The 12,904-nt window shown below is 40.7% G+C and overlaps 2 protein-coding genes and 1 pseudogene across 2 annotated transcripts; 1 reads left to right on the top strand and 2 right to left on the bottom strand.

Moving 5' to 3' along the window:
* Positions 1 to 193: 193 nt before the first annotated feature.
* LOC117192509 lies at positions 194 to 921 on the top strand (annotated as a pseudogene).
* On the bottom strand, positions 863 to 7,194 carry LOC117192487 (polynucleotide 5'-hydroxyl-kinase NOL9-like). The gene is made up of 3 exons (XM_033397190.1): positions 5,829 to 7,194; positions 1,201 to 1,286; positions 863 to 1,137 (listed from the first exon to the last, which is right to left on the bottom strand). The coding sequence occupies exons 1-3, from the start codon at positions 7,169 to 7,171 to the stop codon at positions 905 to 907; spliced, it is 1,662 nt and encodes a 553-aa protein (XP_033253081.1). The 5' UTR covers positions 7,172 to 7,194; the 3' UTR covers positions 863 to 904.
* Positions 7,195 to 7,420: 226 nt separating this feature from the next.
* LOC117192495 lies at positions 7,421 to 8,365 on the bottom strand. The gene is made up of 3 exons (XM_033397203.1): positions 7,993 to 8,365; positions 7,819 to 7,941; positions 7,421 to 7,764 (listed from the first exon to the last, which is right to left on the bottom strand). Exons 1-3 carry the CDS (start codon positions 8,192 to 8,194, stop codon positions 7,499 to 7,501), a joined length of 591 nt encoding a protein of 196 aa, XP_033253094.1. The 5' UTR covers positions 8,195 to 8,365; the 3' UTR covers positions 7,421 to 7,498.
* Between the last annotated feature and the right edge of the window lie 4,539 nt (positions 8,366 to 12,904).

The following is a 12,904-nucleotide window of genomic DNA, read 5'->3' as shown; positions in this document are numbered from 1 at the left end:
TTTTAGAGTTTTCTCGCCCTCTCTTACGCATCCATACACGAACACAACACACACCATCATCATCATCATCAACACCAGCAAATGGGAGAAAAAGAACAACAGTGCTGCTGCTGTTGCAGCCTCCTCCACCAACCATCACGCTTCCGTGTTTCGAAATTCAATTTATGTATACTTTATGGTGGGAGACGAACCGAACGAACGGAGCAAAATTTACAGTTTGGCCGATTAGCTGAATGGAGTTGTTGTAACAGTGTGACTGTATTTTATATTGTCAGCTGTTTGCCATCGTAATCAGTGCTGCCATGCCAACTTTCCGTAAGATCTAGCGAATGAACATCTGGCAGCGCTGTACAGCTGTTTATTGAAAATTACTTAACTTCTTATTAAAATCTTTCATATTTTCCGCCATTTACCTCAAGTAGTTCAACTGTTTAAATAGAGGGACCTTAAGTGAGCTAAGTTAATTTTTGATCTGTATATTTTGGTATATAAGATCTGCGCCGATTTTCTTCAAAAGTTCATAGCAAGTGGGGAAAAAGTGATATACAAAATTACTTAACAAAAACATGCTGCAGGGATTGATTCAGAGGTGGAAATCAACGAAAATTCTTTTGTATGGAACATTAATAACTATTGTTATTTTAGAACCTGCCTGGTGGAATTCAACACGGCACAAACCATCCTAGTGCGCCAGAAGCATGCCTTCGACCGGACCGTGCTCAAGCCGAAGGTCCGCTGCCACTTCCCCAAGCCCCGCGAGGTGAAACGCATCAACGTCCACGCAACGTCCTCGCATGTCCACCCCAGAGGGACGTCGTGTACTGATGCGCAGGATACTGAAGGGCAGACACAATATCTCGCCTTAGCCTCTATATCAATAAAGCTTTATTTGGATTTTTACTTTTCATAAAAGTACAGGTAGCTGTTTTAGCATTAATCTTTTTTCATGGAAGACGTGCGCGAATAGAACTGATTGATGCTCTTTGTCAGCCAGCCGGCGTCGTCCTTCTGAAAGACGATGCGGAAGGCTGATGTCTCCACAGGATATAAGGCAATTCACTTGGCACATTCGCTCCAGAGGAATGGCCGGCACGAGATACAGCTTCTCTTTCTCAAAGTCAATGGCACGGACGACACCTGATGGGGAATACGCGAAATGATCAGTGAAATAATCAACTGAAATGGTTGAACTCTGCTTACCTATGCCCAGGCACACGGGCAGATCCTGAGCTTCCAGATGGGCCAAGTAAACCACATTGGCTTCCATTCCAGCGATAATGCTACTCTTATGGTTAGGTATTATATTAATATCTATATACGGTCACACCATCCAAGGGATATAGAATAAAAGAGAATCTTGAAGACAACGCGTGCTTAAGTCTGAGTGTCAATACACTACATAATTGGCGACGAGCATAAAATAAAACGTATTAATATACATACACATGTTAAAAGTGCATATAATATATGAATAGCAACATGACGAAAAATGAAGCACCAACATTCTATCAAATGGCAACAATTGCTGAGTTTTCGCCACACCAAGAAACGTTCTGCATTTGGAAGGAAAAATTCGACATACATTTGTGCGAATTGAATGTGAAAGAGGAAAACACAAAAAAGGCAGTTTTGTTGAAGTCGATCGGTACAGCGGCTTACACTGTACTACATAGTTTGTGCAATCCGGTATCACCCGTATCAAAAGCATACAAAGAATTATGTGATATTATAAAAACACACTACACACCACCTACACTCATATTCAGAGAAAGAAAAAAATTTCACATGTCCACAAAAAGTGAAGATGAGACTGTAGCGGAGTGGTATGATCGAGTTAAACAATTGGCATTGGAATGCAAATTTGGCTCAAATCTGGAAGCGTTTGTATTAAACCAATTTGTGATGAGCCTTCCCAACCCTATATATGAAAGAATATGTGAAGAAGACGAAAATCTAACTCTGGCTGATGCACTCAAGAAGGCGATGATCATGGAGACGAAGATCAGCACAAGGAAGACAGAACACAACGTCAACTACATGCATCAAAAGAACGGGACTAGTCAATGGCAGAGGCAAAGAGGCGAGAACAGAGATCAAGCAAAGAGCAACGGCAGAAGTCATTTCAAGGGCAACCGAAACGTGAGTTACAGAGGCGGCAGAAGCGACGGTGACGGCGACGGCGAAAACGACTGCGACGCTGGCAGAGAAAAGAAGCAGCAGCCATGCACACACTGTGGCTGGCGAAATCATAACTCAAACAATTGCAAGTATAAGGCATGCAAATGTCACAGCTGTGGAAAAACAGGTCACTTGGCGAGCATTTGTAAAAATAAATCAAAAAAATCCGTAAATTATGTATCTCAAACAAAACATGACACCTATTCTGATAATAATTTTGATAATGATAATTATAACTTTTCTATCTATAGCGTTGATACAACCTCAACTAATGGAGTATATTATTTACCTGTAAAAATTGATGGAAACATAACGAAAATTGCTTGCGACACTGGTGCACCGTGCACATTGGTTCCAAAAACATTTTACGAAAGCTTAAATACCAGCAGACCACTTAGAAAATGTCTAGTTCCATATGTAGATTACAATGGAGATTCAATCAAAGTTATTGGTGAGTACGATGCAACGATCGAATATCGAGGTCTAAAAAAACAAATTGTTGTTGTTGTAACCAATGCAGTGAGTCCACCTTTGCTAGGTAGAACATTTTTGAGAGCTTTTAATTTTGAGTTAATGCAGGTGAACAATGTGTACGTAAATGAACCAAATTCTGTAATTACAGAACAGATTAAATCGGAGTTTGCTGAAGTTTTTGAGCCTCGTTTAGGTTCATATACTACGAATACGATATCGTTACTATTAAAAGAAGATGCAAAACCAATATTTTTCAAGCCTAGGTCAGTACCATTAGCATGGAAAGAAAAGATTGAAGTGCAGTTACGAAAATTCATAGATGATGGAATTTTAGAGCAAGTTGTTAGTTCTGAATGGGCAACACCTTTGGTACCGATTTTAAAACCAAACGGTGACATACGAATTTGTGGTGACTATAAGGTTACATTAAACCGGTCTTTAGTCGACGTAAAGTATCCACTACCTCGAATAGACGACATTTTTGCAGCGCTTGAAGGGGGTACACTGTATTCAAAACTTGACCTGTCAAATGCTTACAATCAGCTAAATTTAGATGAGCAATCTCAAAATTTGTGTACTTGGAGCACACATATTGGACTATTGAAAGTTAAACGCTTACCATTTGGTATAAAAACTGCAGCAGCTATTTTTCAAAAAACAATGGAAGGGTTGTTTCAGGGTATGCGAGGAGTTGTGGTTTATCAAGATGACATAACAGTTACAGGACGAGATCTTCAAGAACATATTTCAAACCTAAAAGCTGTACTTAGAAAACTGAAATCAGTTGGACTTAAATTAAATGACAAGAAATGTGAGTTCTTTAAATCCAAAATTTGTTACCTAGGATTTTCAATTGACAGGATAGGACTGAGCAAAAACAATGATAGAGTTGCGAGTGTATTGTTTGCACCGGCTCCGGAAAACGTATCACAGCTTAGAGCTTTCATAGGCATGGTAAATTATTATTCAAAGTTTATCAATAATTTCGCTCAGATAATGAGTCCTTTATATGCATTATTAAAGAAAAATACAAAATTTAATTGGACACGCGAATGTCAGAGTGCATATGAAGAGGTAAAGAAAGAAGTAACTTCTGAACAAGTTTTAGTTCACTACAACCCAGATCAACCGTTAGTATTAACGACTGATGCTAGCAGTCATGCAGTTTCAGGTGTTTTATCACATAAATGCAATGAAGATATCAAACCAATAGCATTTGTATCAAGAGCATTATCCAAAAGCGAGCATAATTACAGTACAATCGAGAAAGAGGCCCTGGCTATAGTGTTCTGTGTGAGTAAATTAAGACAGTATCTTTTAGGAAACAAGTTCATCCTTCGAACAGATCACAAACCATTACTAAGCATATTTGGAGACCTGAAAGGACTTCCATTGATGGCCTCTGCACGAATGCAAAGATGGGCACTGACTTTGTCAGGTTTTCAATATACAGTTGAACACATAAAGGGGACCTTAAATATAGCAGATGGACTCTCAAGAATGCCTCAATGGGAAACGGCTGTACCAAACGAAGACTATAATTACATACATTTTATACAGTCCGAAAAGGTGTTCAAAATTAGCTTCAAAGAAATAGCTCGTGAAACACGACGTGACCCAATATTATCAAAAGTTTGTGAGGCAATTAACACTGGTTCGAAGACAAGATTAAAAGGCAGCGAGTTTTCTGCCTACATCTCTAAAACAAATGAACTTTCAGTGGAATATGATTGTATCTTATGGGGACACAGAGTAGTAATTCCAACCAAACTGAGACAAGCTATTTTAGCAGAATTTCATGCATCGCATTTGGGAATAGTAAAAACCAAAATGTTAGCACGTTCTTATGTGTGGTGGCCTTGCATGGATTCTGAAATTGAGAAATTAATTCGAGATTGTATTCCTTGTCAGGAACTACAATCAAGTCCAGAAAAGAGTCTGTTAATACCGTGGAAATCCACAGGAAAGGCTTGGAGTCGAGTACACATAGACTTTGCAGGACCAATTAGAGGTTTTCATTTATTGGTTATTATAGATTCTTATACAAAATGGGCAGAAGTATTCAAAACGAAGGAAATAACTTCATTGTTTACTATCAACAAGCTTAGAGAAGTATTTTGTCGATATGGTTTACCAGACGTGTTAGTTAGTGACAATGGACGACAGTTTACTTCTGATGATTTTAAAACGTTTATGAAAAACAATGGTGTTAATCACATTTTTACTGCTCCAGGACATCCAGCGACTAATGGTCAAGCAGAAAATTTTGTAAAGACTGTTAAGAAATCACTATATGCAAACATAAAGGCTAATGAAAGACAAGATTTTAATACAATTTTAAATAGATTTTTGATCGATTACCGAAATACGATTCATTGTACTACGGGCGAATCTCCTGCTAAATTATTTTTTGGTCGTACACTAAAAACAAGATTTTCGTTGTTAAAACCACCTACGGTCGAAAGCATAATAAATAAAAAACAGACTGAGTGTGTTGTAAATCACAAAGGTAGACGAAGCACAGAATTTTTAAAGGGTCAAAAAGTTATGGTTAGGGACTACAAAAATCCTAACAAAGCAAGCTGGACTCAGGCAACTGTAAAACAACAACTGGGCCCGCGTTCGTATTGTTGTATTTTGGCGAACAATAACAGAGAAATAAAACGTCACCTGGATCAAATTAGAAACCAAAGCACTAACAATCATACATCGCCTAATGCGAAAACACCTGATGTCGAAAGCAATTGTTCAGTAGATGACAATTCCAAAACCAACAATGAACAAATAGTTTCTCAACCAACACCCACCAGGAGAGAGTTGAGACCACGTGAGGCAGGGAAGGTAGTAAAGCGTATTTAACAATAAAATAATATAAAGAAAGGAATTATGAAATCAAATTATGTACAAATTAAACACTGAAACAAATACTAAACAGATTAAGAAGAAAGAAAAATACGAAATCACATAAATTTTATATACGCTAATTAGATTAAGTACACAAATCAAATTGTTATAAGAAAATAGATTTGTAAATGACATGTATATTAAACATCTAAGGAGAGGCGTGTTAGGGATTATATTAATATCTATATACGGTCACACCATCCAAGGGATATAGAATAAAAGAGAATCTTGAAGACAACGCGTGCTTAAGTCTGAGTGTCAATACACTACACTTATCAAGGTCTTCCTCTGTGGAATGGACGACTTGAATATTCACAAAAGATGAGCTGAGGGGCTCGCAGTCAGTCAGGTGCTTGGCACTGCCCTTCAGGCAGGAGCTGAGGCGGACCAACAGATTGGCGAATCTCATATCCCTGGGACTCATTCGCCAGACTCCCTGCTGTCTAGGTGGGACAGCACTGGGCAGCTCGTGGAGCGTGTACTTATGGTTTTTACCCTCAACCATGAACGCCGTATTTTTGTAGACATAGGGACCTTTGACCTTTGAAAGGGTCGACCAGTCGAGTAGCGACTTAAAGTTGTTCATGGGTAAAGTACTCGAGATCTGCACCACATCCGTCGGCTTGATGTAGTCCACCAGCAGAGCCATCAGCTCGAGGCCAAATCCCCTGTTGTAGCCCATCGTGTTGATCAGAAAAGGCATGTTGGCATACTCGGGATTATTTTGGATGTGGCTCATCAGCTGGACCACCGCCTCGAAATACTGCTCGTGGCACATGACGATGTTTGTGTCGCCCACGACGTGAGCCCGATCCGGCTGCTTGTTCAGTAGGAATCCTGGCCCCAGAAGCGGCTCTTCAATAACAGTGCAGGAGACAGTTTGCTGCAAAAAGATCTCCGGCTGGCCAATGTCCAAATCAATGAACAGTAGGCGTGGAAAAGCGTTCAAATGCCGATTGAGCAGATATCGCAGCAGGGTGGACTTGCCGACACCCTTCCCACCGGTTACCATCAGGCGGCTCGTCTTCTGAATCTTCAGCTTTGTCCACTCATAAGGTACTTGAAGGGTGCGTTTTCTGTCCGAGCTCTGGATGTAGCAGTTGAGCAGCATCTCGCTTTGCGAGTGCGGCACATTAGCCCCATTCACCTGGGGGAACAAAATCTGGCTCATGTACTGCTTTAAAGTTTCGAGCATGTTCTGGTCCTTGGTGTTCCTCTGCAAGAGCACAAGGGCATCCTCCTGACTATTGAAGCACCCCTGAAGGTTGTCCAATTGTGCGCACGTAAAGTTCTCAGACAATTTGTCCCATTCAACCTTCTCTTGCATTGGTTTCGCACGCTTTTTCGGAGAAATGCTCACCCAATTGATGCCCTTGGTGGAATAGATGGTCAAGTTTTGACGTTTTTTGGCTCTGAAGCCGTTCACTGTGATCTGACCAGCCAACAGGGTCAACACGGCAGTGCCATAGAGCTCTATGTCCTCTTTGATCACGGCCAGCACATCGTTGCACGTCAGGCTATTCTCAAAGACGCTCAACGCTGGGGGGCAGTAAGGTAGATCTACATTGAAATCCTGGCAGTGCTGCATTGATCGGTTAGCCTCGTCTACTTCCATGGCACTTTCATCATCCTCAGTCACTGCTATTGTTTAAGTTTTTGCATGTGGTTCGGTTTCAGTTGGGGACAGTTCTTCTTTAACTTCTTCAATAGTGATTAGAGACTCTGCATCTGAGTCCTGCTGTGCTTCTGGTAGAACTTTTATGTCGCAAATCTTTTCATCCTTCAGGGTGCAGGAACCAAGATCCTCGTTTAATAGCTGTGGTTCGGCTTCCGATGACGATAGTGCTTTTGTCTCCGCATCTTGTTGATCTTCCAGTGGAGCTTCGTTAATAGCGAATGGAGAGGCCAAATCCAAGGCCTCTTTATCATCAATTGGTATTTTTTATTCTTTATCCGGCTCAATTCCAGCTTCTTTATCGTTGATGGATTGGATAGTCGATTCCTGAGTTTTAATTCCACAGTCATGCCCATCGGTGAGCTCTTCTATGGTTGCGGATTTCTCATCTTTGTAGAAAATGACGATCTTTTTAATGGATCCCGTCACAAATAAACGATTTGTTGATTGAGCGTTCTTATTTTTAGGAAAGTAAACAAATTTTTTGATTGTTCTTTCAAGTACCATTGGCACCCGCCAGGCAGTCTTAGATTCTATAATAAAACAAAATTAATAGAGAAAAATAGATTGGGACGTTTAGTACTCACGTGTGTATAGAAAAAAATCAGTCTTTTGGTCATCATCAGAGTTACTGTTACTCCCAAGAGTTCCCGCTTCAGAGGACGTATCATGAGATGCCTCCAGGTCCAGCTCTGATTCACTGGAATCCTCTGTGGAATCGGCAATAGTTTAGTTAGTTTAGTTTTATTTTAAGTACATACCATCCTGCAAGTAACGCAATTCCGACCATATTTTATTTGCGACTTCTGTTTTGGGCTCCACACCAATGCCAACATCAGATTTCTTAAATTTTTTTAGACAACCCGCAGTGGTTGTTATCCAGGAGACTGATCGCTTCTTTGGCGCAAGGATATCTGATGCGTGTGCGGTGCCCTCAGACTCAGCTTCAATGGTGTCCCACATGTTACACTGCTTTTTTTTTTTTTTTTTTTAGGATTTAAGTTACCAAGCTACCCGTGAGTAGCGTGGGATTATTTGGCCGCCCGCCTTTTGAAGGTGGAAATTGCCAAGTCAAAGAATAGAAGATGTTGGAGTACTGTTTATAGCTTTACATCAATTTCGTCGATGAAGTCAATTAGTGTTTGGTACGCGCTGATGTTTTCTCTTTCAAAGAATTTGTAAATATCATTATATTTTCTTAGAGATGGGAAGTTTTGCCTTGTTGTGTTGTACTTTGTACAATTGAAAATTAAATGCGAGGCGTTATCGATACTATCGCATGTATCACATATGTTACTAGGAACTACATGCATTTTGGCGAGAGTGTGCCTATCGAATGCGTTACCACTAAGCAGTCTGTTGATTCTTTTAGCGTCAATGGCTTTAAGCTTAGTTTTATTTAGGAACCACGGTTTAGATGATGTTGAGGGGAAAAGCGAGCAGTAACCTCGGTGCTTGATACTAGCAAACTCGGCGTATTCTCTCTCCCATTCTGCTTTTAAGATTCTGTGTATTTCGCACATAGCGTCTTTAAGGTTCCATTTAACCACTGTGTATTTTCCTCGTCTGTGGGCTTCTTTGGCTGCTGCGTCAACTGAAGTGTTCTGAGGGATGTTAGCGTGTCCGGGAATGTAGTGAACCTCTACAGTTCTTAGATGTGGATTTTGTTGGATCTTTTCTCTGATTTTGTAGGCGATAGAGTTATCCTGAATGTTCTTCGCCAGAATGAGGGCCCCGTTTCTGCTGTCTGTCAGGAGCGCGACACGAGGAAAATTGTACAAAATAGCATGGTCTAATGCCTTCTCGATAGCAAGGAGCTCGGCGGACAACGAGGAAAGGGTTTTATGCGTGTAATAGCTATCTAAAAAACCTGTCCTATCGTGCAGGAAAGCGGCGCTGGAATGCCCATCTGCGACTGACCCATCCGTGTAATAGATTCAAAACCACCCTTTGTCAGCTGATCCTTCTTTTCCCCATGGAGCAGCATGATACCTGCCTGGTCTATAGCGTGCTTGTTGGGTGCAGAACCCTTGAAAAATTCTAAGTCGGAGCTAATTTTAGTGCAAAATGAAGCTGTGTTCTCGAAAACCTCAACTCTATCTATTATGCTGCCAAACTCCCGATATGCCTTAGCGTAGCCCGTGTTTAAATCCCTATTTGCTGACACTGTTTCACTTGCTGGGAGATTAAATGCAAACACCTTAACCAACTCTTTCGCCGCCAGGAATCTCATCCTGTAGTCCGGGGGAAGTTCTCCTGCCATGTGATATATGATAGGAACGGGAGTGCAGATTATCAGACCCAGCGACTTTCTGAGGTGATGGTTGCAGTGGGATATGATTTTGGCCAAGGCAGATTTAGACAGGTTGCAGAATGATGAGCACGCGTACTCTAGCCTACTTCTGACAAATGCCTTGTAAAATATAAGCCCTCTTTTGGGGCTGATACCATAGTGACACCCACTGAGTAATCTGAGAAATGCACAGTTTCTGTTTGATTCCGAGATGGCCAGATCAATGTGACCAGAGGCTGAGTTGTTTGCTGAGATAGTCCTGCCTAGGTATTTGATCTGCTCTACTTGTCTGATCTCAACTCCTTGATGCGAGATATTTAGCGCAGCTCTACGATTGTTGAAGTAAATCACTTTAGACTTCACCGGATTGAATGACAGGTTTAGCCTATTGCATTTTTCTTCGAACTTATCTATACTGTCTTCCAGCACACCTTTCGCAATGGATCCTTGAGCAGCGAAAACACTGTTTTCCACTAGCCCGTTTGCACACTCCGCCGACCCGCACACAATCTTGCACCTGCCATAGCCCATTCTAGCAACCTCCTCGATATCGCTAATGCCCTGTTTCAGCAGTAGATCGGATAGATCAAACTGGTTTGTAGCAATTCTGGCATTATTCGCACTCATTTTGTCGATACAAACAATGTATGGGCCTTAATGCCCCTCATAATACTTGTTAACGATGATTTTGCGGTTACTTCCGTTTTTCGTACTCACGGAAGCCACACAAACCGCGTCAGTCTTCTCTCTCTCTTTCGTCGTAGAAATGTTTGATGTCATGCTTGTTGTCGTGTTCGTGGACATGTTTGTCGACACGTTCGTCGACAAGTTTGGTTTCTTGCACAGCAGTTTAGAAGCCAAAAGCTGCGGAGCCGTTTTTGCCGCCATCTTTACTCCTACCCGCATGGCGGATTTAGCTTCTCCTTCCCTTTTTTTCAGCGTTTCCATGCGAATTTTAACTCCCGTCGCCTTCTCCGTGGCCATCCTTGTCTTTCCTATGCTTGCCATGCTTCTCAGGGTCCAGACGGAGTTCCAAGAGCCGTTTTAAGAGTTATTCCGGAACGCCATGCAGTAAATTCCAGGTTTTTCGACTTAATTGATGAAGCTTTGGGAATTTCTTCGCGCCGTCTTCGTAGGCGTGTGAGGCACCCCCAGAAGCTTCGGAAAATTTTTATCCGATTAATGAATCAATTTTCTACTGGCTTATTAAATACTTGCTACTGCGATTGTCAGGTGATTTTTGTGTTACACTGCTTCACAGCGAGTTTCTTAGTTAATTCTTGGTCCACCTGTTGAGTTTCTCGTTTTAATTTTGTTTTAACAAACATATCAGTCAATTTTCAGTCAAACAAAAAAACACGGCGCATGTGAACAGTCATGCCCACATCATTTTATCCGATTAATGAATCTATTTTCTTCAAGGTTGGTTAGTTTTTAGTCCTTGCTTTTATTGCATTTTGTGTAAAAAAAGGTTTTAGCGAAAATGGTCAAACAAATGAAACGTAATAAGACGTAAGAGAAAAATCGTTCCAATTGCTCAATTTCCTTATTCCGTTGAATAATGCTGACTAACTAAAACGTTTAGCTTTGCCCATATAATTTCAGGCTATTAATGAATACATTTTTTACCTGATTGACTACTTTTAAGTACCCTGACTTTTATTGTATAGTGTATAAAACAAGGTTTAAGCAAAAAGGGTCAACAAAAAAACAGTGGCAACGTAAGTGAGTGTGAAATGTCAGTCAACCGGAGTGTGGGCACAGGCAACCCTATTTCGTTGAAATATTTGAAGAAACTGTTTTTCCAAGCTGTTTCAAGACGCAATTAATATAGAAATGATCTCAGATTGTTATGTTTTGGACATTTTAATGCAAATGATTAGGGTCTTGTAAATATATCTCGATCCGGGTACCCATGCTTGGTTTCTGTAAGAAGACCAAAACCTGCAAAATATCGTTGAAATACCTTTAAAACAGAAACTGACTAGTTTTGGCCTTTATTGGTGCATTAGATGACAAACATTTTTTCGGTTCTTGAACATCCATTTCCCAGGGTATGCAAAATGTTGCTCAATCCGCGCAATGTTGTGGAACAGTGCTGCTCGATTTCACGGCACATGAGTCTGGCCCTTACAAATTAATGTTGCCAGCAACATAAAACGTATGAAAACGTAAGTGGGGATGGAATGCAAGGGACCTTGTTGAGCTGAAAAGGACATTGTATCCCGGAAAAATTCCCTCAATTTGAGAAAATGTCCCACCACAAAATAGAGAGTAAGTCCCAAAAAAAAGAGAGCAAGTCCCAATAAAATATACGGTCTCACTCTAAAAAATACCGAAAATGTATCATATTCCTCGTTTTTTATCTTCCGTCGAATATTCCCAGCTAAATCGAACATTTAGCTCAACCCACATAGTTTTATGCCATTAATGAATTTATTTTCTACTTGACTGGCCTATTCTAAATACTTGCTTTAATTGGATTTCTGTATACCGTTTAAAATTAAAAATAATAGATTGATGAAATTGACCATTATATACCGATATGCAGTCGGTTCAATTTTGACCTAAAAAAATACCAAAAAACATTAAAAATACCGTAAACGGTCACCCTGTTCCCTGTTTTAATACTGATCTACAATGGACTACTAATCTCCCAACATGGCAAGGTATATGGCCTAGAGAGGTAACAAAATAGAATGAACTATAAATTATAGTCTATAATGCATCCAAATGTAACCTCGTGCTAAAACATCCTGCAATGCGCATTCAAGCCAATTGGTTGAGTCACTATCGGAAAACTATCACAGCTATCTAGGGGGCGCCACAAGCCATCCGCTAGTATCATTTGGCGCGATATTTGAAACTGAGAAAACACTGTATTGAAGCGACCAGAACGAAACGTGAATGGAAATTAATTGATGCCATGAGATTCATCATATTTAACACACCCAATAACATCCGTTTACTAATTAGACCTGTCAAAATTTCCATGATGGTCTTTGCCCAAACAAAATCAAATTAAGGCTTAATCGAAGAAAACACCAAGCACTGACATCAGATCAGGCGTGTGACGAACCTAGTGATAATTAGTCCACCTATATCCACAGATGACGTGTGACTGGGTCCCAGTCCAATGTGAGAAGTGCTCCTCTCTGTTTAGGTCTGGTTAAATAGAAACGTGCCCCTTTCTCACTTTTTGTCGCCTGTGGGAATGTCGAGAATGAATCAATCGTGAATCAATGCCCCGCAGAAAGCGCATCCCAGTCAAAGCTGATTAGCACTTTGCCGACTCTGATTCCCACTCCTCCACGGAAGCCTTCACGGCGATGTTGAACCCACATTACTGTCTCAATTAGAACGAGTGCATTTCCGAGTAA

This window comes from Drosophila miranda, assembly GCF_003369915.1.
Source record: "Drosophila miranda strain MSH22 chromosome Y unlocalized genomic scaffold, D.miranda_PacBio2.1 Contig_Y2_pilon, whole genome shotgun sequence".
NCBI classification, from domain to species: domain Eukaryota; kingdom Metazoa; phylum Arthropoda; class Insecta; order Diptera; family Drosophilidae; genus Drosophila; species Drosophila miranda.
This window is presented reverse-complemented; position numbering and strand designations above follow the sequence as displayed.

Coding starts and splice junctions, on each gene's coding strand:
- LOC117192487 (XM_033397190.1), bottom strand. CDS start 7,171: ATGGAAGTAGACGAGGCTAACCGATCAATGCAGCACTGCCAGGATTTC. Junction 1,287..5,828: donor ACAGAGGAAGACCTTGATAA/GTGTAGTGTATT, acceptor ACCTAACCATAA/GAGTAGCATTATCGCTGGAA. Junction 1,138..1,200: donor GCCCGTGTGCCTGGGCATAG/GTAAGCAGAGTT, acceptor ATTCCCCATCAG/GTGTCGTCCGTGCCATTGAC.
- LOC117192495 (XM_033397203.1), bottom strand. CDS start 8,194: ATGTGGGACACCATTGAAGCTGAGTCTGAGGGCACCGCACACGCATCA. Junction 7,942..7,992: donor ATTGCGTTACTTGCAGGATG/GTATGTACTTAA, acceptor CCGATTCCACAG/AGGATTCCAGTGAATCAGAG. Junction 7,765..7,818: donor TGATTTTTTTCTATACACAC/GTGAGTACTAAA, acceptor GTTTTATTATAG/AATCTAAGACTGCCTGGCGG.